The sequence below is a fragment of the Equus asinus genome, chromosome 2 (assembly GCF_041296235.1).
Source record: "Equus asinus isolate D_3611 breed Donkey chromosome 2, EquAss-T2T_v2, whole genome shotgun sequence".
NCBI lineage: Eukaryota > Metazoa > Chordata > Mammalia > Perissodactyla > Equidae > Equus > Equus asinus.
Window position 1 is genome coordinate 10,706,297 of NC_091791.1, and position 26,169 is coordinate 10,732,465.

Below are 26,169 nucleotides of genomic sequence, written 5' to 3' on the forward strand. Positions count from 1 at the left end.
CGCTTTGGCGGCCTGGGGTTCACTGTTTGGATCCCGGGTGTGGACATGGCACCACTTGGCAAGCCATGCTGTGGCAGGCGTCCCACATAGAAAGTAGAGGAAGATGAGCATGGATATTAGCTCAGGGCCAGTCTTCCTCAGCAAAAAGAGGAGGATTGGCAGCAGATGTTAGCTCAAAGCTAATCTTCCTAAAATAAACAAATTGAAAAAAATAAAATCAGCCACAGTGGTGAAACAGAGTCAGCTTTGTTGTTGTCGTTGGATTTTTTTGCACTGGGCAAGGAAGATAATGGAGTGTGTGGGGTCCAGAGGGGAACCCTGTCGTGGAACCGTTTTCAGATTGGAGTCATTTCTGGGTGTGATGGCCACCTCCTGCCTCAGAACCCTGCAGAGCCTGTCCAAGCGCAGATTCCTAGGTGTCTCTCAGATTAGCCTCTTGAAGCTGGGGCCCAGGGGCCTGCATTTGCTTCTGCTCCCGGGTGATGCTGGTGACACCCAGTCGAAGAGCCGGAGCTGGAGACAAGTCTGCTTTCAGTGGTCTGAATGTCACCTGGGTATCATTTCCCACAGATCCTCCGCCTGCAAGGTTTCCGCCCATCCGTCATGGCACATTTACGTGCCGCCTCCTCAGTGAGACCCCCCTCAGCCCATCCCAACGCCCCCTTTGGAATCAAATGCAATTTCACATGTGACAAGCCCCCTGCACGGCATGGCCCAGTGGTGCCGCAGATGCTTAGCCACAGTTCTGTCGAGCGTACAGTAGGTGTTCAATATATATTTGAATTAAGCGCCCTAAAACATTTCACCTCTTCTCAGGCGGCCAAGGAGGAGATGGCACATGTGAGCCCTGTGGCCAAGCCTGAGCTGGCCCCTGGCTCTGCCTCTCTGAGGCCCTTTTGATATGTGAAAGCCTTGCTTGTTGGGCCTCAGCCTCCACTCTGACCAGACACGGAAAACACACCTACCTCATGGAGGGGTGGAAGAATTCAGTGGGAGAGTGAGAGTCAAGTGTGTAAAGAGTCAGAGATGCTTAGTAAGCATCTTCTGACCAGAACTGTCGCTCCCGCTCGCTGGCCCTCAGTTTCCCCCACTGTACATGAGGAGGTGGAAATGAGGTCAAGGGCCCCTCTCCCTGACACCCCAAGTCCTTCTGCCTCTTGTGCCTTCCTGCTGCTGGTTTGAGAGGCAGGGATGCAGCCCAACCCTTCAGGCCCTCATCCCACCCTCTTTGGGGTTGCCGTCCTCCTATATCCCTGGCTTTTGGACCCTTCACAGCTTTACTGTTCACCTTAGGGAGATGTTTTTGGCATTGCTGCTTTGCAAGTTTCTCCCAGTCTTGCAGACTCCTGGAGCATATTGCAAATAGCTAAGCTAGGAAAGTTGCTTCGCTTAGAAAGTGGGCAATCCTTCCTCTTTCAGCAAGGCTTCCAACCAGCCTCTTCTCTCTCGGGCATCTACAGACTTGCTCTCCAAAAGTCTTTAGTTCTTGTCTTCCTTGTTATCCCACAGGATTGTGGTGGAGTGCCACGAGGCTGCTCCTTCTCCAGAGCCAGTAACGTCAAGCCCTCGCATGTCTGCACGGGGCTGTCACAGGCAGTGGGGCCTGCAGGGCTCACAGCCCCGAGAGGGAGGCAGAGGGGCTGGTTTATGCCCTTTTTATAGACAAGGGAGCAACCTTCGCAGAGGGTAAGCGACAAGTGACTTTTCTGACTTCGCACAGCTGGTTGGTTTGGAGGTGAGGCAAATACGTCATCCCCTTCTTGCCCAAAGACAGCGCTCCACTATGGAAGCAACCATCCTGTTTAATTTTTGAGAAAAATAAAATCTAGTTCTAAGGAAGCATGCACTGCATAATCCCATTTTGAACAGGAAGAAAACTATAAGTGCACTTAAAAATAATTTCAGAAGGTCGCCTGCCAAACTTCTGAGGGACGGGAGTCCCAGAGGATTTTATTTTCTTCTCTGTATTTCCTCATTTTTCTTCCACAAGGCTGTATTATTTTATAGAACTAACATTTTGCTTTTTTAAAAATGAAACTATCGTGCTTATTTGAAAATAAACTATCGCTCCCAATGAAAACACAGATGGCTCTCTTAAACATGATGTTGAGCAAAGGAAGGCAGGCATGAAAGAGTACACGCTGAATGATTCCGTTTATTAAATATTCAAACTAAATGGCTAAACTAATTAATGGTGATGGAAGTCGGGATGGTGTTTACCCTTTGCAGGTAGTGACCGAGACAGCGTCCAAGGTGGGGCGTCTGGGGTGCTGACCGTGCCTTTTCTGTTTTTGATCTGGGTGTTAGTTACATGGGTATGTTCACTCCAGAGTACCTCACTGGGCTACGCTGTAGGTTTTTTGCATTGATTTTGATTTTTTTAAAATACTGCATTAAAGTTCTATTTATCTGGATTACTGAGTATTTTGACCCAAAATGAGTGCCTTATGTGCCAAGACTAACCCTAGTCTCGGCCCTGCATGGATGGGAGGAATTACTGAGGCTGCGTTTGCCAACAATCTACCCCACTGGACCCCATCTGCCAACTCATCAAAGCCCTTTATACCAGGGACCAGCCCGGAAAGCATAAACTACTCTAAAGATTCTACTCAGAGAACCGAAGAAAGAACAGGGGAGAAGGAGGCAACCCAGAGACTGGCGGCAACAGGAAGCCCTCACCACCCTGGGGCTGGAGGGACACGGGCATGAGGTAGTGTCACCAGCACCAGAAGCGGGCCCGTTTGATGGGCGCTGGCAGGAGGCTGAGTGAGCTGGAGCCATGAAGGAGCACAGATGCTGCTGGAAAATGCCTTCCATGCTAAGAGGGTGAGAACGCCCCTGCTTCTCCCGCTCTCTTGTCCACCGCTGCCCAGTGGCTGGACCTGGCCAGAATCTGCTGTGGAAGATGGGTGGGTGGGGAGGCGCCTGAGAACAGACCCAACGCCCCTTCCTTTGCTCCAGTTCTTCCACTGTATCGCCCTCACATGTTCCCACCAGGCTTTCTCCCTCCCAGGTCACTTTGCACAGGGCATCAGTCCTCTGCTGGGAAGATTGATGCTCCACCACTTTTCCAGTCACACTGGATAACACGCTGTGGTGGACACACCCTAAGGTGACCCCTTGTATAATCCTCTCCCCTTGAGTGGGGGCAGAAGGTGCGACTTACTTCTAGCCCAGAGAATATGGCCTAGGTGATGGGATGTCACTCCCATGGTTACCTTACCTTATAAAAGACTCTGTCTTAGCCGACTAGAGTGAGAGAGACTCTCCTGCTGGCCTTAAGGACCGACAGCCATGTTTTGAACTTTCTATAGAGGGAGCCATGTGGCAAGGAAGTAACTGCAGGGGGCCTCTAGGACCTGGGCAGCCTTCTCCCAACAGCTAGTAAGCAGCCAGGGCCCTCAGTCACACAGCTGCAAGAAAACGAACCTGCCAACAACCTCATGAGCTTGGACAGGGGTTCTCCCCAGTCATGTTTTCAGATGAGAACACAGTCCAGCCGCCACTGGATTATAGACCTGTGAGACCCTGAGCAGGGGGACCCGGCATAGTTACCTGTATTCCTGACTCACCACAACTGGGAAATAATAAATACGCGTTGTCCTAAGCCACTAAATTTGTGGTACATTGTTACACTGCAATAGAAAACTAATCCACAAAGTGGGAAGAAAGACTCTCTTACCTTACTTTTTTCCAAACCATAGAGTTCCATTTAAAAAGGTGGGATGGTAAATAAGATAAGTTACTTTATACCTTAGAATTGCTTGCTTCCTTTCCTATCTCTTGTTCTGGTTGAACCAAAAGTGCCAGGGACAATGGCCAGGTGTGTTGTTCTGTGCAGCAGTCAGAGATGCAACATGAAAAGGGGAGCACTTGATGCTCCTAGATGGAGATGGAGTATGTTGTTACTGCTGGTGCTCCTGTAGGAGAGCTCCCAAGGGTGTGAAAAGTTAGGGCTGGGCTCAGGGGACTTTGGGGTCAATGATGGTAAATGGACTCAAGGTTCTGGTACTTTCCAACCGCAAATGATACAAATGTGGGTGCCATGGTCTGACTGTGTCCCCTCAGAATTCATATGTTGAATCCTGACTCCCAAAGGTGATGGCATTAGGAGGTGGGGCCTTTGGGACGTGATTAGGTCATGAGGGTGGAGCTTTCACAAATGGGATTAGTGCCCTTATAAAAGCGGCCCCAGACAGCTCCCTTTGCTCTTCTCCCAAATGAGGACACAGGAGAAGATAGCTGTCTATAAACCAGGAAGCGGGCCCTCACCAGACACCACCTTGATCTTGGACTTCCAGCCTCCAGAACTGTAAGTAATAAATTTCTGTTGTTTATAAGCCACTCAGTCTGTGGTGTTTTTTCACAGCAGCCCGAACAGACTAAGCCAGTGGGCAAAAGTTCGAATGAGACCATTGCTAATTAGGAAAGTCAGCTGAATACTTGAGTAGTCCCTTCAATGTCATTTTATTTTCTTTTATGCAGATCGGTGGAAGAAAAAAAAATCCCATAGATTCTTCTGGAAACTGTCAAGATATTGGGAAGATGAATGAAAAACTTGCATAGATTGGGATGCCCACAGTTTGGACTTTCAAGACCTAAAAGATGGAACAAAACAAAGCAAGTGGGACTTTCAGGATAAATACATTTGCTCTCTGGAAGGCGGAAAAGGAAGGGCTAACAGCTGTGGAAGGCAGACGTTCTCGACCCTGGCTGCATGTTAGAATCACCGGGGAAGGCCTTTAAAACAAACTTTAAAAAATTTAAGTATAACTTAAATACATAAGAGCACAAATATTCAGGGTACAGCTTGATGAATTTTCACAAGTCAGCGCTCCTCTGTGACCGTCATGCCGATCACGATAAAGAACATTTCAGGCACCTCAGAAATCCGCTTCATGTTCCCTCCCAGTCAATATCCTGGCCTCCCTTGCCCCCACCTCCACAAAGGAAATCGCTATTCTGATTTCTAACATCACAGAGAATAATTTGGGGAGCTTTAATAAATACCGATACCTGGGCCCCACCATGGAATATCTAGTTCTCGTGGTCTGGGTGGCGCTCAGGCCTGGGGACTTTGCAAAGAGCCAGGTGATTCTGATGTGCAGGCAGGACTGAGAATTACTCACTGGTTTAAGGCCAAGTCCCATTTCTTGCAGGGCAGCAAGGGAGGCCCCCAAATGTCCTTTAATTCACAGCCCGGAGTTCCTCCCAGGACTACAGACAGGCTCTCTGGCAATTTTTGCTGGGTACCCAATCCGCCTGGATGCTGGTGCAGCCCACTGAGGCAGATGGGCCAGGCTGTGGATTTCAGTGGATGTGACAGGTGATGTCCAGTCGACAGTGGAGGTGGAGTGGGCAAATACACGCCACCAAACCTCCCCTCCTCCAAAAAAAGTCCCTTTGACCTTTATAAAATGGTCTGGTGTGACTCAAATCACACTGTCTTGCAGATTTGATCTGCAGACAAATCAGCAGATTTGGGTCACAGCTTTCAGTATCCCCAGCTTTTTGTTCTGGGAGGTTTCTCTTTAGCATTATTTAGAGGTCTGATAATCCTTAAGAAACTGAGCAAGTTTCCCTCGTAGATCACTGGAGATGTAAAACCAGTGATCCTTAAAAAGGGATGGAGGGAGAGAAAGGGCAAAAAGGAAAATGGAAGAGACAAACACTCACGTGGCTTTTGCAGGATGGCTTGACCAACCCAAACTTCTGCATGATCTGGCCTGTCCTGAACTCCTGCCACTTGCCGTCCACCAGGGCCTGGGCTCTGATCTCGTACTTCACCAAGCGTTCTGCTCTCAGGCTAACGGGGCCGTGGTCGCTGACCAAGGAGGAGAATTCCACGTCGGTGTGCCTCATTCTCTGCAAGGAGGGTGACCCACCTTAGCTGGAACTGAAACTGGGGTGACCCAGAGTTAGCGCAACCTGGTTTCTGGCACATCAACCCTCCTGTATAACGTATGCAGAGAGAAGGGAAGCATTGCCCTGTGGCCCCATTTCCTGAGTGCCTCTGCTGCTGAGTCAGTTGGCATTTGAGACTTCACCATGAGCAAACCACTGGCTGACAGACTGGGGTTTGGCCAAACCAGGAAAACGCCATTAAGACAAGCTGTATTGAACTGGAAGGTTTTCACTATCACTTTGCCAGAATTTAAAAACCAACATAGCATTCATATGAGCATTTCGACTGTTGTTGTTACATAATTCATCTCTTCTAACCAGTGGAATCCATTGTGTGGGGAAATGCCTGAGTCCCTGAAGACCAAGAACTGGCCAAGGAAGAGACGTGACTTGCTCAAGGGCGCATGAAGAGGTAGCGGCAAAGCTGGGACTAAAACTCAGGTTTCTTCATTCATTTATCCATTCACGATACAGACATACCTCCCTGTGTTCCAGGTACTGTGACTGGCAGTGATAGTAAAAACATGAATCACATATGGTTTCCCAAGGCGCTTGAAGTCTTACAGTCTTATAAGCGGATCCTAAGGGGAATGTACTGGTCCCTCATCATAGTTGTCACCGTCATCATCATCATCATCATCATCATGCAGTGCTCTATGTGTCAGGCCCTGTTCCAAGCCCTTTGTACAAATTAACACATGAATACTTCCAACAAGCCAGTGAGGTAGGTACTCTTACCTTCCCCATCTTAAAGGTCAGGAAACTGGAAATGGGGACGTTCGCAGGCTTGCCAAGGTCATAGTGCTCAGCAGGCAGTTTGACTTCAACTTTCTGCTCTTAAACACAGCACTCTCCTGCCTCTCCTAAAAGTCCAGCAGGAGCATCGAGGCGAAGCCATCCACCCTCCTGACTTCTCTGCGGTCTGTCCGCCACCTGCTTTGCCACTCTAAACAAGCCCATCCCTCTCCCCTTGCGGGCTCGACCTGTTACCTCCACAGAGGAATGGCCATCGGTAAAGCATCACCCATTCATGTAGGAACTGAGGAGGAATCGAGTCCCAGATGTGGAGTCAGAGTCTAGAATTGGACGCCAGCTTTGCCAGTGGAGGCCAGATGACCATGAAGACACTCAATTTCGAGATCCTCATCTAAGTGGGCTAACAAGAGCACCCTCCCAAGGTTGTTGCAAAAATCACATGACATCACCTCTACGAGGTGGATTCATGCCAGGCTTCCAACACATTTCGTATTAATTATTAACTAATGAAGAATCAATTATTTTTAATTTAGTATGAACTGATGCTGAATCTAAAAGACTGTCAGAGACACATCTTTCCTGTGCTCTGTCCTTCTTACCTGCATGTAAAAGCTATAAGAGGTAGTGTCATGTTTGGTTCCCTTTATCTCAAAGAAGAATCCGTATATGGCAATCATTTTTGAAAAAGTTGTATACTCCTAAATTGGGAAAGATAAACAACACAGTGACAGGGAAAAAATCTTCGGTACTCAAAGGCAATACAAATTCCAGCCACAACAACAAAAGTGATGAATTTGACAACAAATTTAAAACACAGCAGCGATTTTAGTCTAGTAAGCATAGGAAAAGTCAAATCGCAGTGACCTCAATCCTATGGGTAGCACTCAGTGACGATATTATCTGCTCTGCGTGTCCTTTTGGGGGAAGAAGAATGAGTTAACCATGTTCTTGGATGACCTGTGGTCTGCAGACTTTTGAAACAAAACATTTTGCCCCAATTTAATGGACCTAATAGACACTCCATCCTCATGATATTGCAAGGTGTCCTGGCCTCTGTGGGGTGTAGTCTGTCCACTTAGGTGGGTCTCTGCAAGCAAGAGGGCAGACCCAGCCCCCCAGGTTTGACCTAGATGGGAGTCTCTGATGAGAGATTCAGGGCCCTGAATCCCTGAACACGAATTCCTTTGAGATCATTACTGTGGCTTTGAAGAAGTCGAAGGAGAGCAGTGATTTCTTGGAGAATTTTGCCTATCACAGGAAACCCAAGACAAAGCGCAGCCGCCAATCCTGGATGCTCCCCTAGTGACTCAGCACCCAGATGCCTTGTGGCTGAGCTCCCAGACTCACTGCTGCTTTAATTTCGGGACCCATCAAAATAGTTTCTCAGAGGGCTGGCCTGGTGGCATAGTGGTTAAGTTCACACACTCTGCTTCGGTGGCCTGGGATTCATGGGTTTGGATCCCAGGCACAGACCTAACACCACTCATCAAGCCAGCTGTGGCAATGGCCCACATAAAACAGGGGAAGATTGGAATAGATGTTAGCTCAGTGACAATCTTCCTCAAGTGAAAAGAGGAAGATTGGCAACAGATGTTAGCTCAGGGCCAATCTTCCTCACCAAAAAAAAAAAAAAAAGTCTCCCAGAATAGGTTCACCCTCGTAACCTTAAACATGAGCTTGGAGTGGAATCTCTCATCAAGTAGTTGGCAACTGCCAATGTTTTCGGGGAAGAGGATGACCAACTCATCCCAGCTAGCCAGGCCTTTCCTGGTTTTAGAGTGGAAAGTCCTCCATCTCAGAAAAACTTCTCTATCCCTGGAAAACAGAGACAGTTGGTCATCCCCTGAGGGGAAATTTTGGACGTGTACATCAGGTGAATGAATGGCCTGGCCCAGGCCCCTGTCTCGTGAATTTTATTTCCTAGGGGGTGGTGAGCATGCAGAAGAGACACTACGATTTCCTCTTCTGTCCTGGCCTTCCTACCAGAGGTAAGAAGTGATGGTACCGAGGTCCTTAACCAAGCATGGGGGGCACAGTTCTTCCCCTTGCTCAGGCCCAGGGGTCAGTACCTGGCTGAAGAACAGCCCGAATCTCACAGCCTGGGCGGTCAGATCTTTCACGTGGGCCATGTCGCCCCCACTCTCCAGCTGAAAGGGAAACACACAGCTCACTGGCAGCCTGATCCTCAAGGGGAGCGCCTCTTGCCATCTTCACGTCCGTTCATGGACCCCCACAACCCACGCCGTGCTCAAAAGAGATCCCACATGTCTCTGGATCCCACATTAATCCAGTCGACAGTATTTATGGAAAACCTACTATGTGCCGGGTACCATGCTCAATGCTTTCAGAAGATGTAGAGGTTAAGACAAAGAAAAATGCCCGAGTGGTCTTTCTGGGGAAATAAAATGTGTACTTAAGTAGCCCAATCACGAGGCTGTGAACGATTGTGGCTGTAAAGTCAAGAGCAAGGATGGTCCCGCGTGGCAGACTCCACGATACTGGCAGCAGGGGGGTGAAGGAAGGAGGTGGGCAGGCTCAGAAAGACATGAAGAGGGCAGTGGGGGACTTCCTGAGGTGTCCAGCCCCAGAGATTGTCCTCTCCCTCTGTCACCCCTCCCCAGCTCTGCTCTGTTAGGGCACAGTTCTGAGTTACGTCCCAGAGAAGCGTGGTTCCATGGAGTCGTCACTACCGTGCAGTGGGCGCTGAGCACTGTGGCTTGCACATTACAATAGGGATTTGTTGAGCTGAATTGAATTTTAACTAGTGACTCATAAATCTTCAGAACTCAAACACTGCCCTATTTCATCTCTGAAAATGCAAGATTGGAAACACATAAGAAGTACAGCAGTTTGCACAGACGATTCACAAAGGGGGAAACGCCACATGGAACAATACTCATATTTACTAGTAATAAAGGAAATGCATATTTAAAAGTGGGATGCCATTGTTCACTTCTCAATTAACTAAAGTGATCTGAAATGAAATGCCCTACGTTGCTGAGCACGTGCAAAGCGAGGCACGCTCGTTTATTACTGGCGGAGGAGTAGTTTGGTCCTCAATTTGTTAATATGTATCAAGAACAAAAAGGCACATCCCTTTTTGGGCCAATATTTTCCACTCTTGAGAATCTCCTATAATAATTCTAAATATAGTAGAATAAACCATTATGTGCAAATATGTTCAGCATACGGTCCTTTGCAGTAGTTAATTAGAAACACCGTCAACTGTGTACAACAGAGGAATGGTAAAGCAGCATTGTTTGCAAAATATTCTTTTGGTGGAAGAGTTTGCAGCCATTAAAAATGGTGATAGGAAGCACGTTTAATTAAGTGTATTTTGAAACCAGACCGAAAGGTAATAAAATGCAGTGAGATGTCGGCAGTGGTTGTCTTTGGTGATGGGTCTGAGGGTACGTCTTTTCTTTCTTTCAATTTGTCTGCATTTTGGAAATGTTCAATAATAGGCACAGGTTACATTTGTGTCTGTCAGGGGACTCGGTTTGGAGGGAGGTGTGGCAGGGCTCCTTGACCCCGTCTAACTCCCCGGGTCACCAGTGCAATGCTCTAAGCTCCTCGGTTCTAAGGCTGGGCCTCTTCCCTCCCGGCTCCAGGCTTGGCTTTCCGCCCCCTTCCCCTGGCGGAGGATCCAGATGCATCTCGACCTCAAAGGCCCAGAGGTTTCAAATGCAAAACATGTCTCCAGAAAAAGCGAAGTCAGACAGGCAATAAATTTTGAGAATTTTTTTCTTGCTGGGCCGGCGACTCACCGCGTGGTAATGGTTGGCTATAACCCGGACCAGCCAGGACTCGGGGAAGAAGTTCATGTGCCTTAACTCCTCCAGATCTTTGCCTTGGGAGAAATACAAAGGGAACGTTTCACAGTTTTATTCACAAAAGTTTCATTTACCGAGAGAAAAAGGAGAAAGTCAGGAGCTGAGAATTGGAGGGCCTTCCCAGGGGCCCGGGAGTCACTAGGTGTGTGGAACCCAAATGGGACATTACAGAGCACTTCCCCCCAAGGCGTTCACAGGCCCCTGGCCGCAATCCTGCTCGAGAAGGGAGGCTTGAGGTCCGATAATCAGTGTCTACGGAGTGTCTAGAAGCAACTTGTACAAAACTACCAGGGCCCGATCAACCATCCTGGATTTTAGAGCTATTCATTCTATCTGGATAACTGGAAATGGCTTTGAAAAATGTTCTTTCAGAGGCAAGATCTCCCTGGGCAGCCTCCTGGGCTGCCCAAAACACACTCCTCAATAGTTCCCTCCTCTTTCCAAGTCACAGCTGCCTTCCCCCGGCCCAGGACATCAGGCTGAGGGAGCTCAAGCCCAGAGCACACATCCAGAGTTTTCTCCCAAACTGCTGAAGAGGGGACCTAGAGGAATGAATGCCACTCTAAGAGGCAGGGCACGTGGTTAGACGGCAATAATGCAGTGCTTGGCAGCTGTGTACTCTTTCACAGTCAATAAGTCCCTTCCATCCATCATCATAGTTTACGGAAGCTCTGGTTATCCCCATTTTACAGACGAGGAAACTGAGACCAGGCAGTTACATGACGTTCCCAAACCCACACAGCTTGGAAGTCGCAATACCAGATCTCAGCTGATTCCTTTGGAAGCATCTGGTGGAACTTCCCTGGGGGGTAGCGGGGACTGAGGCGTGGGGTAGAGCCCCACCAGCCTTCCCATGGATGCACTCACACGGGCTGGGCTTACCTTTGGTGATGCCGTGCAGACGCAGGCAAAGGAAGAGGGGTATCAGGCTCTGTCCTGTATCCCGATCCAGAAAGGAAGACTTCCTGGGGCAGCTTAGCAGAGGCAAAAAGAGGAATAAAAGGCTTCAGAAAACTCCTTTCTGGAATGAGCTGGGGCTAGTGAAAGCCGCGTCAAAGAGACTAGCGGTTTCACTAGCCAGGGGTAGACTGTGCGTGGTTCTCTCTGGATGGGTGAGGGCTGCGGAAGCAGAGGGCAGCTGAGATAACCTTTGTGAAGGCTGACCCGGAGATTACGACGAGACAAATGGTTATAGCCCCTTGCCATCTACCGCTGAGCCGTGCACATAATAGGTGCCCCCAAAATACTTATTAAATGACTGATGGGAATCCATGTTTTTTACAGGGGATTTCAGGGGAAATTTTCTCCCTTGAGGCTCACAAGCTCCCTGTGGTACAGACAGGGAGGGAAAGTATCATTGGCTCCATTTTACAGATGGAAAAACAATGGCTCAGCCAGGACTTGAACCCGAGACTTCTGATTCTTCCTCGACACATGCTGCCCTGTGAATAAGTGGCCAATTTAGGCACTTCAAAAGCACTTTCTGGTAGAATTAAAAAGAAAAAAATGTCGGATGAGCGGGTAACTAGTTTTAGCAGCTGGTTTCACACTCAGTTGTGTGACCGTCAGTGTCAATGCTAAACTCCAGTTAATTTCCACATGCAGCTGAAGGTCAGGGCTGGGTTAAGAAGATCAATTCCCCTCCAGAAGACACGTACACGCAGACACACACCCACCACTCTTGTTTTGAAACAACTTGCTTCATAAAATGGCCACTTTTCACAACGGGCGATAATTTTTCCAAGTCCCTTTGGAAAGACAAAGTCATTCCCTCAAGGCAGATCCCGTATGAGAGCAGCCAAGGGCACTTTTAGATGATTTTTCCATGAATCAAGAGTGATGTCCAAATCACAGCCCGTCCCAGCCCGAATGAACGCACCGTTGGCCCCGTGTCCTGCCTCTGCTGGAGGTGCCCGCCAACCTGCCTGGGGACCATTCGTTTTTATAAGATCTGGGAATTCCTGGGACTCTCCAACTCCTGTCCATGTCAGGTTAGGTTTAGGGGCACCAAGGCGTTGGCGGAGGGGAGAGGGGCACAAAGATGAATGAGTTGATTCAATTCAATGATGATTAGAATCCACTGGGTGCCTGTCTCTGGGGTGGACAGCTCAGGTATAAATAAAGGAGGCCTGGCACTTTCAGGAGTGCAGGGCTATTGATCCTAGAACCAGCCCTCCATAACCCAGGGCGGGTGGAGCTGGGCTGGTATGGGCCGTGCCAATGTCCTGAGACCATGGGTATCTTAGGTGGATGAATAACACTCCCTTGCCTCCTTCCCTGCCTCTCTGTCACCATTTAACAGAGGAACGAGCTGGTGGCATCATGGCCAGGTCCAAGGAGGGAAGAAGGGGCCCAGCTGGTGCAGTCTCCCGAGCCTAGCCGAGCGCTCTGGGGAGTAAGCCTGTGTCCATGGCAAGGGCTCCCACAGCCTGGGGATGCCCCTGAGAAGTGAGCGCTTGCTAGAGCTGAGGTTAAACACAGATTCAGTCCAGAAGGGAAAGGAGAGTCTAGAGGTCAGCATTGCCCCTCCAACTCAGAAGCCCCCAGGCAGCAACTCTGCAGCTTTGTGGGAAGGCTGCTGGGAGAGTAGGAGGGAACCAAGGTCCCTGATTCTCCCGGTGACAGACACTCGGACCTCATGCACCATCAGCCAGAACCTCTCCAGACAGATCTCCTCTCACAGAGGAAGAGCTTTGTTGAGATTGGTGATGGGACCTTAAGACCCCTTTGGGCCACAGGGAAGTGGCATTGATGCTTACCATGGTGGCTGACTTGGGGAGGTCATGGGTCAGCTGATTTATTGCCCAATCATGCTTCAGTTCCCTGAGCTTGGGTCCTGGAGTCAGACAGACCAGGTGCCAGTCCTGGGCCAGCCGGTCATCAGTCATGGGACCGAGCCTCCCTGAGCCTCAATCTCCTTCTCTGTCAAGTGGGGACAACAGCCACACGTGCCTCCCTGGGTAGTTGGTGTTTGTGAGGTGCTTGGCACAGCTGTTGGTTCCCAGTGAGTCCTCAGGACCTCATGATTACCACCATTGTCCCTTCATCCCACAGAATGTGACCTGAACTCAAGCTGGTTAAGGGTGTGGAATTGTTCTTGGTGGCATTCATCACCACTGCCACGTTCTACATTGCCCAAGCCATGGACCACCTCAAAGGAAGAAAACACTGATTTTCTAAAATCTCAAAGGGTCTGAGGGGTGTGATTCAACTCCTTGGACCAATCAGTCTAACCCTGCCCTTGAGCCCAGCGAGGTCCATGAGTGCAGAGCCGGGAATCTACCCAGGCCTCCGGCGTCCAGCCCGGCACGTGTTACATCTCACCGGGTGCCTCTCAACTGTCTGTGTGTGAAGCCATGTGCTACTCTCTGGCTCAATGATGAGTGCACTTATGTGACGTCATATAAAGTGGGAGGAGGCTGGCTGCAAAGTCTGGGGTCCTCTTTGCAGGGCTATGTTGGCGGAATCAAAAGCTGGCATAGCTTCCCCTGGAGCTGAGCTCGGTCTGTGCAAAGACCTCTTTGGGTTTAGCACTGACTTTTCTGGGACAAACTTCAGGTCGTAGTCTTTGCCTCCTAAAGTTCATCAAGAAACACTTTGGGGGCGACCCCTTTAGAGAGGACAGTTCACAGGCCCTTGATACTGAAAGACACACCCAGGTTGGCTCTGGGTCCTGCTCTCAAGGACCCGGAGACAAATCTCCCACAGACCTCCTGAAAGGCGGGGCCTGGGGACAAGTGTCCCTGTGACTGGCACAGACTGTAATTTTAGAGCTGCTCTTAGCCACAACCTTCTCACTTCCTCCATCCTGCCATCTGTTGGAGTCATTTACTCTTTTGGCCGAGTGTCAGACTCAGAGCCCCGTTAGCATCAGCACTTCAGATTTTAGCCTTAAAATACACTCTTTGGAACTCTGACACCGGCTACGTGGATGAACACTGAAGACACTATGCCAAGCGACATAAGCCAGACCCCAAAGGACGAATACTGGATAATTCCCTTTATCTGAGGCTCCTAGAGTAGCCAAAATCATAGAGACAGAAAGGAGAATGGTGGTTGCCAGGGGTGGGGAGTCACTGTTGAAGGGGTAGAGTTTCAGAGAGGGGATGATGAAAAAGTTCTAGAGATGGATGGGGGCGATGGTTGTTCCACAGTGTGAATGTACTGAATGCCACTGAACTGTGCACATAAAAATGGTTAAAATGGTAAATTTTATGTTACGCATATTTTATCATAATAAAAAATGATTGGGGGTTAAAAAATACTTATTTTATATGAAAAATATTTGAAATAATATATTAAATTTTAAGGTAAAGTTTGAAAGAAAAAACACACTGTGGGGCAATAACTAATGATGAGAAGGGAACAAGGCTTTTTCAAAACGTAACTCTGTGTAGAAGACCAGGGCACCTTCTGAAACCCAACAACCAGAAAATGGTCCTCTTGGCTCCCAATGCCAAAGTGAGGTAAATGCCAACACCACCGTCATCACCTACCAAATGTCGCCACCACTCAGTACATCCTGCCAAATGCTGCTCTGGGCCTCCGCTTGGAGTCAGAGTGAAGGCATAGAGGGGGATAAGCGGGATTGTTAACCTCCATCAGAGGTTGCGTTCTCACCCAAAGTCTTCCAGCTAATAAATGGCAGAAGTGGACTCAGACTCAGGGCTGCCATCCATCTTCTAACAGACAGCTTATTTATCAAATGTATCGCTTGTCTCTGCTTCCTAGATTGTAAACTCCGAGAAGATGGGGATTCGGGTCTTTTCTGATTCCTCTTGTATTCTCAGTGCCTCTTACAGTGCCGGGCGCTCAGTCAGCCTGCCACATGTTGGGTGAATTCGTTGAATGAATGACCCGCTCCCTGCCAACTCTCCAGCGTCAAACCTACCGTCCTGCCCCTCCACTCGTCCACAATTTATCTTCCAGGGATGCCAGCGGTTCCAGCCCCAGTGCACATGTGTGCACATACACCCATATGCATGCACACACCCATGTGCATGCACAGACAAGGCTATTCCACGCTGATTTTCCTATGCTCAGGGGGTCCTGCCTGCTGTTGCCATGCTTATTTGTCAGGCCAAGTCCTACCAGACATTTATTGAGACCCAGTTCCATGTCATCTTGACTCTGAAGATGGTCTGACCTTTGCCCAAAGGCAGAACTGGATCTGGAAATCCTGTCTAAAGATAACCTTATCTGCTCTTGGTAAGGGCCTCCTGCAGCCAGACACTTTACACTCCTCGTGCTCCTGCCATGTCTCCACTCTTATTGTTGAAGAAGATGTGTTTGGGGGTTACCCAGTTTGGGTGGAAAGCCAAGGCGCCACATGAGGGAAGTGAAAACTTACTGAGGAATAGGAATCACCAACATTTAGTGACCTTGGAGAGAAGGGAGATTCAGCTTCCAGAGAGCCAAGCTAAAGGGGAACGGGGGCAACCAGCCAGAGCAAGAGAAGAAACGAAAAAGGCCAGAAGCACAAGAGTCAGGTGACGAGAAACCCTGTTGTCCCCAAATACATCAACGTCTCTGCACACGACTTGGCGGAGCGATTCTGAGAGAGAACAATTTAACGGCACTCATGTCCATGACTCATGGGATATTTCAAAACGAATGTTCTGGTAAAGAGATCAGAGTTGTCACGCCAAGGTGCCCAGTTTCATGATGACTCTGTGGCCAATCTGCAAATGCCACTCATTAATCGCAAGAGACACATGGCCTCTGCCCGCCCTGGCACACAGCATCACAGGGCGTTTCCCGCCAGCCATCAGCGGGCTTGGGTGTCAGAGGTGTGAAGGCCGTGGCTGAGCGGTTCTCCTCTGAGACTCCCCCCACATGATATATGGGGGAAGGTGGTGTTGGGTTTGTTGGGCTCGTGCACACCCACGCAGCCAGCAGATGCTCTTGCTCTCTCTGCAAAGAGAAGTTCAGAGGAGGAATCCACCCAATGTGCAGGTAAGATCCAGGAAGGCTTCCTGGAGGAGTCCTTGGCCAGCTCCTTCAGGCTGGGTCAGACTGGGACAGGGCACAGGAAAGAGGAGACTCAGCTGCAGAGGGCAGGGAAATCTAGCAGTTGGAAGGTGGCTTCCCCGGCTGCTTTCCATGACCGCCTTCCAGTGAGGTTGCTGGAATCCGCCTCTGGAGTATCTGCTTCAGAGGTTAATAATTCAGTGATAAGTAAAGCAGTCAAGGACCAGAATTACAGGTCTGTTGATGATTCGCCCTCAACCTTGAGATCTCAAAGTGGAAGGATGTTTCAGAAGACCTAGGAGATCCAGGTCAACCCAGCTCCACCATCAATTTGCAAAAGGAGCCTGAGTAAGGCCCTTACCTAGTTGGGTTTTATAGCCACACCGTTGAATGAAAGAAGCCTGACACTAAAACGTGTATACGATAGGATTCTATTTATATAAATTTCCAAAGCAGCCAAGACATCTCCATAGTAAATAAGCCGGGATACTGTTTCCCTTTGCCTGGGAGGGGGAATTCCGAGATAAGACACATTACGGGGCTAGTCAAGTTCTGTTTCTTGGTCTGGGTGCTGGTTACACAGATGTGTGTGCTTTGTGGAAATTCATTGAGCTGTTCACTCAAGGTTTGGGTACTTTTCTGTATGTATTTTATACTTTGATTAAAAATGTACTGTAAAAAAGTGAAAACATTGCCTGCCTCTGGCTCTGCTCCAATTGATGAGTTTTTACAACTTTCCTGGACTTCTCAGACTGCTAAGTGGAATGAAGTGATGACTTGTCCTCCATGGGCGAAGGCAATAGCTTTGCTTACATTTTTTGTTTTTCCTACAAGGAAATGTTAAATTTAATTCTGGACAGCCTATTTGTTTTTCTAAAGTAACCACTGCCAGGAAAACAGGCTGTGGGGTGCCGAGGGGGGTGTGTGTGTGTGTGTTCGCGCAAGCGTGCATGTGTGTTCTCTTCCTATATTGACGTACTTAGACAGCAATGAAAATAAGCTCAAAGCTGTTCCTAAACATCTGGCTAAGTAGAGAAACTGCCCATTCAACTTTCCATCAGTGTCCCTGGCACATATACGTGTCCAATAAATATTTGTTGAATGAATAAATGATTGAAAAAATCAATGAATGAAAGAAATTGGGAGAGTAGAAAATATGTCTGGGACATACGTCTTTATTTGCAGGTACAGTTGGAAGAGTCAACTATGCAAATACGTTCACTCCTCGCCTGTCTTCTGGACATTGCTAAGACAGACAAGAAAGGGGCATCTGATTCATTTTATTCAATTACCGCTCTAACCTCTCCTTTTCGGATGCTGGGCTGGCCAAGGCCACACCCACAGCTGCAGCTCAGCCTCGTCCCTAGTTCGTCAGAGGGCCTGGTTATCTAATATTCGTGCAGCTTGTCCCACTGCCACCACGTTATGAAAATACAGTCTCATTTTGGGAGTTCCCATACTGTTATGGCCTCAGAATGTCCATTCTGACCACTGCTCCACTACCCTGAAGATAGCTTATAGATCACTCTGTCATTTACATTATCTCATCAATAGATGCAACTTTACAAATTGGACCAAATAGTCAACTTCCTCCATTCTCATTCCCAAACCTATTTACTGTCTCCCAGGGGTCCGTTCTGCCCCACCTTTAAATACTCCTGGCATAGCCCTGTCCATGGCCGCGGACCAGCCATTCCTTTGGCTTCATGGAACCGTGTAGATCAATTCTGGCCCAGGCTGACTGTGACTTCCCACGGCCTCCCTCCTCCACCACTGGGAGCACAGGTGCCTTCTCGCAGCCTGAGCCTCGGGACCACCAGGCCTGCTGGGCCAGCAGCTCCGAGGCCCTGCACTGCCACTGGTCAGCCCCAGGATCCTCAGGAAGGGTGGTGAACACGGCGCACGGACACCTCTGCTGCCTGCTCCCACATCAGGGGTAGATGTCACTAACCTGCCGAGACGTTCTTTCTCCCCGAGCCTAGAGAAAGCCTTGGAATCCCTCCTAGGCGAGCACACCAGCAGGCACTACCCATCGATAAAAACGGAAACTTGTCTGCGACCCCTTTTACTTCAAGCTGCTGCAGACGTGGTGCTCTCTGAATTTTGCATCAGCATACTAAGACACGTTTCCCTGATGGGAATGGAGCTACATAGAAATGTCTGATGGAATCTCATCATTCGATAAGCTATTACATGCCCAGCACGGTGCCAGGCAAGCTGGGGGTGAGAGAAAGGATCACAAACCCTTCCTTTAAGCTGCTTATGAGGTATGCGGCGAGGTAGGACTTACACATGCATCACAAGGGACTGGTCAGAGAGGTCATTAGGGGAGGCCCCTGCCGCGGACAGATGGAGAAGAGGAGGCAGTGCAGCCAGGGTGGGGGTGGGGTAAGCAGGAGCAGCAAAGCTAATCCTCAACCTGAGGAGCCTGGGGGCTCAGGGACTTGCATGTGGGAGGTGGAGGCCATCAACTGCGGTGCACCCCACAGGTGCCACTGTTCTGGGGCAGATGAGTGAGCTGGGATGGGAGGAGAACCACCCACGATCCTAAAAAGGGCCACATGGTCCTCAAAGTTGGGAGTGGGTCTGGGCGACAGTAGGGTTAAGATCATCCAAGGTCCAGACTGTCCTGTCTTTTCTCCCAGTGGACACAAAGTTGGCTGGAGGGAGGGAAGAGGAGCGAGGGAGGGAAGGACCCAGGGCAGGCTCGAAGGCCAGCAGGAGTCACTCCTGCACTGCGGCACTTGGACTTGGGGCCCTGTTAGAAGATACTGTCAGAACTGCTTAGGCTGGACACTGAGACCACTTGGAAACATGGAAATGAATTCCAACAAGGAAAACCGTGCAGGATCAGAGGACTCAAGGAAATGCCATGTGGAGGGTGAGGTTTGGGGTCAAAATGGAATCAATGTAGATTCAAGAGGAATGGAGAAGCTGTGATGGTGAGAAATATCCATGTGTGGGAGGAGCCTTTGAGACCCCAGCTCGGGAGGGCCCAGGAAACCCCACTTCCAATGGAGGGGGCTACACATCTTAGCTTTCTCATTCCCACTTGTTTCTCTCGCATTCAAAACGCCATTCCAGTGAATCAGCCGCGTTCTAGCTCATTTCCTATCTCCCGGTGCTAAGACGTTTCCAGTATGAGAGCTAACCCAGAGCCAAATAGCAAGTTTTCCTGGTGTGCATGAGTCATAGGAAAAAGTGTCTCTTGGGCTATTAAAATAGTAGGGGGAGGAGGGTTTAAAACATTTAGGTTCAAAGCAAATTACACAGAAACTAAGCAGAGAACATGTAATTCTGGCACTGAATACTCCTTTCCCCAAATACTAAGAGAGAAAAAAATGGGCTCTTTAGTTAATGTGGTGCACAGATGTTCCAGAAGGATTAAATGCTTCAGAACAATGCAAACGAAACTTGGCTTCCACAGGTCAATCTGCTGATGAATATGTGGAAGATGTGTTTATCTGCTAAACTCGCATGTGCAAAAGAAATAGAGCTGCTTGACGTCCTTGAACACACCTTACCGTGCTCGGAAGCGCCCATTCCTGCTGACGTGGGAACAGGAGCATAAACCTGACAGTGAAGGTAATGCCACCAGCAACTTCCTGTCTAGGGCAGAGCCTCTGGGGGCCACCTGGGGCTGTCTAGGGCGCCACCCTCCACAGCCAGCTTGGACGATGTGAGCATATTTCACAAAGTTTTCATAAAGGTTACGGAGACACAAAAGGGAGCCCATAATCTACTGCTTTCACCCCCACCCCCACCCCGCTTCCCTGGCCCCGTGCTGCCACACCACTAATGGGGCACTCTCAGTTGAACAGATAGAGAACACTCACAGGCAGAGGGGACACAGTGAGAGGAAGAAATGCCCTGCAGGGCAATATTAGAGGTCCGTGGCTAACGACAACAACCCCGAACCTAGAGGCAGCCTCAGGATCTTTCTGAACATCATGCCCAGGAAGCTACTACTGAACCAGCTGGAGCGAGCACCAGATAAGGATTCTATCTGCTGTTCCAGGAATGGGCGTTAAAGCATCCTGGGATTTGGCAGGTCTGGGTTCAAGTCTGGCTCCATCTCTTATCAATTGTATGATCTCTGACAAGGTATTTCACCTCTACCTCAGTTTCCTCATCTGTAAAATGGGAATAATAAAACCGGGCCCTGAGTATTACGCAGATTAATGAGATAACAAGTAGAAAGTGCTTATCAGAGTCACTGCATTTAGTAAGCACATTTAAATGGTGCCCACTATTATACTGTAATTGTCATTTTTCATGTAAATGTTGATATATATAACTTTTAGAATTTGTAAGTTTAGAGAGTATAAAACACTGGATTAGGGACTGGCCGGTGGTGCAGCAGTTAAGTGTGCACGTTCTGCTTCAGTGGCCCGGGCTTCTCTGGTTCGGATCCCGGGTGTGGACATGGCACCACTCGGTAAGCCATGCTGTGGCAGGCGTCCCACATATAAAGTAGAGGAAGATGGGCATGGATGTTAGCTCAGGGCCAGTCTTCCTCAGCAAAAAGAGGAGGATTGGCGGCAGATGTTAGCTCACGGCTAATCTTCCTCAAAAAAAAAAAACCCACTGGATTAATTCTATGAAACCTCTGTACATTCAAATGCTTCTTCATTTGTCCAGAAAATCCAGAATTTTATATGCTATCTAGTGAAATATAAATGAGATTGACCTGGTCTCATTTAGATATGGTTTAAATATGAAATTTTTAAGGTCAGTGTAGTATGGTAATTTTCTTGAATAAAAGGAGTACCTTTTGCATCATGTATTTTACTGGACACAAAAAAATTCCCAGAAACACGTAATTATCTCATATTATAACACCTACATATTATTCACTTTTTCAAGTAATCTAGTGGTTCGAAAATATCCCATAATCTTAGGCCCCATAAAGGAAACTGCATTCTTTGCACTCTGAGGTTATGAAAAATTATATCACTAATGCTTTTCCCCCATGATATTAAGAGCAAAAAACCAATGTATGTACATTCCATCAATCAACACTAAGTTATGTTTACCTGATAAAAAATGCCAGCACCGTTTCATACGTTGGAATTGTCTGAATTTTGTGGTTTAGTTGCAAGTAGACCCACAAAAGTAGTATTTTCAGAAGATGAAACTCACTAAAAGTAAACAACCTGGCCAAAATAAAAGATTGAGAAGAAATTTTAGGAAGAGCAAAAAACCACAGTGTTTGCAGAAAACGAAAAGTTAAAAATGGGTTTGGGAACGAGGCAACACCTCTCCTGAGTCTGTAGGTGGCCCGAGACAAAGACGTTAAATGACCTGGCCAAGGTCGTTTGGCTGGTTAATGGCAGAGCTGGGATCTGAACGGCAGCAGCCTCACGCTGGAGCCCTCGCTTTCACCACCCGCTGTGCTGCCCCGAGCAATGGCTGTCGTCTCATGAGCACTTCCTCCAGACAGGTGTTCCCAAGATGCTTTCACACATTCTTTCATTTAATTCCACACAACAATCCTGCAAAGCTGGGCTATAGTCCTTATTTTCACAGATGTAGAAATTGAGACTGACCCTATGTTGATTTAAAATTTTAATATTTTGTTCATCATGGCTTTTCACATTCATTTTGATTTTAAAATATTGCACTAAAATATACTTTATCTCGATAACTGAGCTTTTATGGTGCCCCCTTAAATTTTGCACCCGAGAGGAGTGCCTCACTCATCATATTCTAGTCCCAGCCCTGATCAAGGGCTGAAACATGAATAACTTATCCAGGGTCACACAATTCTGGGGGCAGACCTGGGCATGGGCTGGTTTAGAATCTTAGTGCTGCCCACACTGGCTGTGGGACCTCTGGCGGGATGCTTAGCCGCCTGCAGCCACATCTCCCTTATCTCTAGAACAGTGATGATTGTCGCTGTTCCGAGGACACTGGTGAAGGCTATGGGAGGTGACACGTGGTAGCGTTCCCATCGCTGCTGTAACACATTCTCATTAACCGAGCAGCTTTAAACAACACAAACTTATTAACTTATAGTTCTGGAGGTCAGAAGAACAAGACGGATCTCACTGGGCTAAGATCAAGGAAGGTGTGGAGAGGGCTGCGTTCCTTTTGGAGGCTCCATGGAGAATCGTTTCCTTGCCTTTTCCAGCTTCTAGAAGCCATCCCATTCCCTGACTTGTGACGCCTTGCTCCATCTTCAAGCCAGTAGCACAGCGTCTTCAGATTTCTCTCTGGTTTTGACTCTTCTGCCTCCCTCTTCCCCATTTAAGGACCCATGTGGTTGCATTGGGCCCATCTGAATAATCTAGGTTCATCTCCCCATCTCAGGGCCGTCCAAATAGCAACCTTAGTTCCATCTGCAAACCTGTTAACCTTTGCCATACAGCTTAACATGTTCACGGGTTCTGGGGACTGAGATGTTGACATCTTTGGGGGACCATTATTGAGCCAATCACATACATACGGATTGCTTGGCACAGTGCCTGCAATGGTGCTCAGCAAATGGCAACTCTGACTCCTAAGTGGTAGGCTGGGTCCCAACTCCAGAGCCCACTGTTTGCCTGCAGCAGCAGGAGGCCTGTCGTCAAGAAACAAGGGCTGAGAAGGAGCAGCTGCTGCTCTCCATGTGTCAGCTCTGTAAAGGAAGGATGTTTCCCAAACAGCTCTCTTAACAGCCTCTGACGACTTGATGATCTAAGAAGTCATTTCAACATTTCTTAAACCCATTGATATTTGCCATCTCTGACCGTGGAGATGGCATCCTGCCCTCAAAATAGATCACAGCCTCTTCACCCACCACTTTGAGTGGTCCTGGTGGGTGACATCCAGGCTAAATCGTGACTCTAAAGGGCAATGGAAATGTCACCCACCCACCTCCCACGCTATTTCCGGACACAGCAGAACTGACTCTTCCGCTTATTTGTTTAGGCCACTTACAGAAGCATAGACTTCGAGTCTGTCCAGACAGGACCAAATTTGTCACTGTCTGCAAAGTAACGGTGAGGTAGGAGGGGAGATGTCACAGAGCCATTTGGGATGATGTCCCCACAAAGAACTCTGCCAGGACTTCAACCACCACTGGGCCGGGGTGCTACGTGACTTCTGGTATAGAATCCATGCTTGAGGTCCTGGACCCCAGAAGGTTTTTTGACACCAAAGACGGGCTGACAGCTGGGGCTGGCCCTGTGGCTGAGTGGTTAAGTTCGCGCGCTCCGCTGCAGGCGGCCCAGTGTTTCGTTGGTTCGAATCCTGGGCGCGGACATGGCACTGCTCATCAAACCACGCTGAGGCAGCGTCCCACATGCCACAACTAGAAGGACCCACAACGAAGACTACACAACTATGTACTGGGGGGCTTTGGGGAGAAAAAGGAAAAAAACAAAATCTTAAAAAAAAAAAAAAAAAAAAGACGGGCTGACAGCAACACAGGGGGAGTAATTGGCAGCTCCATGAACCAGGATCCTGGTTTTACTGTTATTATGAAGGGTAATTGTTGAAATAAAGCCCTCTGTCTTCAGGCCAGTACCCTGCAGTATTAGTTCCTTCAGGAAATAACCTTGCTGAGGACATTCAAGCATATTTTATTTACCTAAGAGCTCCGGTGGCCTGAACCAAGATGGAACTCAGAGATCCTAAACTTCCCTCCAACATAGTGAACATCTGGGCTGTTCTATGTGTGTTTACTGGTGCCCGCTATAGCCAGTATATATATATATATATATATATATATATAGGGATGTAACTGGCGTTTGTTCTTTAAGACAAAAAAAAAAGGCTTTTAACAAAGCACTGTTTGTCCTCTATTTTTTTTTGAGAGAATTGTATATAAATAATAAAAGCCCCCTTTTGAATACAGACCATAAAGAAAGCCATGCCCATGTGAACAAGAAAATATGAACAAGGATGCCCGTTGCATCATTGATTGTCACAGCAAAAAATGAAGCAAAACAAAATAAAACAAGAGGCCTTTAGGAAGGGAATGAAAAAACTGTTGTCTATTCATTCAATGGAACACTGCACAGCAATTAAATTTAAAATGCTAATTAGATGTGTAAGTGTCAACACGGAGAGAAAGCATTGCATGATGTTAGTGAACAAAGTAAGTTGAGAACATTACAATCACTGTCAGAACATTTATTTGAAGTTTAAACCTTTGCAAAACAGTAGCGCGCCTTATTTATGTACATACACAGAGGTAATAAATTTATAATCCCACGGATTGGGCTCACACAGGTCCCCAACAGGGGTTTGACTGTCTCTAGGGAGGGAGGCCAAGAGGGAGGAAGAGAAAGTTCAGGGCTGGGAGGGGACCCAGGCGGCTTTATCAGTAATGCTTCATTTCTTAACTTATGACCAAATGTTACCACTCGCTCATTTGGGGAGTTGAGTCCAGTTGTGTTTTGTATTATCCTCCTACCTTTGTAATTTCCTTTCACAATAAAAAACATGAACATCAACATCCTTATTGATCTTGACCATCAATAAGGAAAAAGGCCTCGTGCAGAGCATACCAGTGGGCTGGTGATGAACGCGTACTTGAGGCTGCTCAGACCTGGGTTCAAATCCCAACCCTCATGCTGCATGGCGGGAGCTTGGGCCAATCTCTTCCTGTAATCTGCACTCCACAGGTGAGAGCACAGGTAACAGTACCCACCTCACTGGGTTGCTGTAGGAATCAGAGTGGATAACCCACTCAGAGCGTTCCATATCCTACAAACGCTCAATAATTAGTATTATCCAGAGAAGCCTTAGCCTCAGGAACTACTGTTTGAGAGGGATGCCCAATGGCGTTCCACATGCTCGTGGGAAAGCTGCGGGACAGGCACACTGTGCAGGACAGGGGTGGATTCTCTTAGGGAATTTCTGAGCCTCAAGACTCCTTGTGTCATAGGTAGGAAGTCAGGGAGAAGTGGACACACAGAGGGATGCTGTGCCCCTGGTTGCAGGGGAGCCTTTCATGCACATAGGAACCAGGTAACTTTCCGAGTTCTCCACCCTCCTAAGTCTACAGAGAGCTTGGCTTCCAGAAAAACAGAACTTGGAATGAAGCTTTCATAATATTAGACTTAGAACAGGTAACCTAGCGGTGACGTCTAAGAAGAAAATTTACTGAAAACCAAAGGCCCAGGCAAAGAAATTAAAACCAGAGGCCTAGGAGGTCAGGAAAACTGTGCGTATTTCCCCCAGACTGTTCATAAGATGGAAAGCAAAGCCCAAATGAAGATGAGGTCAAAGGGACTTCAGAAGGGAAAGGCTGAATGGCTCAGAAGCCAAAGCATCTGCTGAGAGATGGATATTGTTCCAACAAGGCTTAGAGACCCAAATACTATGACCATTAACACAGCCCACAGTCTATGCTGAATGGGGCCAAGGGACACTCCATCTGTGACCTGGGGGTTGGCACTTCCACACAGCAGCTCTGGGGCCACGTGACTTCCCAGGACAGCCCAGTCCTCACTGAGTTCTGGTTGCTGGGGACTCTGGCCTCTCAACAAACAAGGAGACGGTGGAGTGTGGAGGGTGGGAGCCTGGACCTTGGAGCCTGGAGCTCCAGGTGGCCGAGGCTTGCCTTTTATTAGTCCCTCTTATCTTAGAGACAGCAATTGTACCTACAGCATGGGGTTGGGGGGAAAGAGATAGTGCGCATAGCACAGCACACACCCAGAAGTGCTAACGAAAGGTAACTCGCTCAAAGGTCCATTCTTAATCAGGTGTGGTCTGT

The 26,169-nt window shown here is 48.3% G+C and overlaps 1 protein-coding gene across 1 annotated transcript in view; it reads right to left on the minus strand.

Moving 5' to 3' along the window:
* Nucleotides 1-1,821: 1,821 nt before the first annotated feature.
* Nucleotides 1,822-26,169, minus strand: part of BTBD16 (BTB domain containing 16) — a 48,271-nt gene continuing 23,923 nt past the window's right edge. Inside the window, exons 9-15 of the mRNA XM_070504512.1 lie at nt 21,500-21,619; nt 11,376-11,467; nt 10,428-10,510; nt 8,730-8,807; nt 7,260-7,358; nt 5,677-5,865; nt 1,822-4,598 (exon numbers count right to left, since the gene is read on the minus strand). Coding sequence (XP_070360613.1) covers nt 4,530-4,598; nt 5,677-5,865; nt 7,260-7,358; nt 8,730-8,807; nt 10,428-10,510; nt 11,376-11,467; nt 21,500-21,619 — 730 coding nt within the window. The 3' untranslated portion in view covers nt 1,822-4,529. The remainder of the gene's footprint in view (nt 4,599-5,676; nt 5,866-7,259; nt 7,359-8,729; nt 8,808-10,427; nt 10,511-11,375; nt 11,468-21,499; nt 21,620-26,169) is intronic.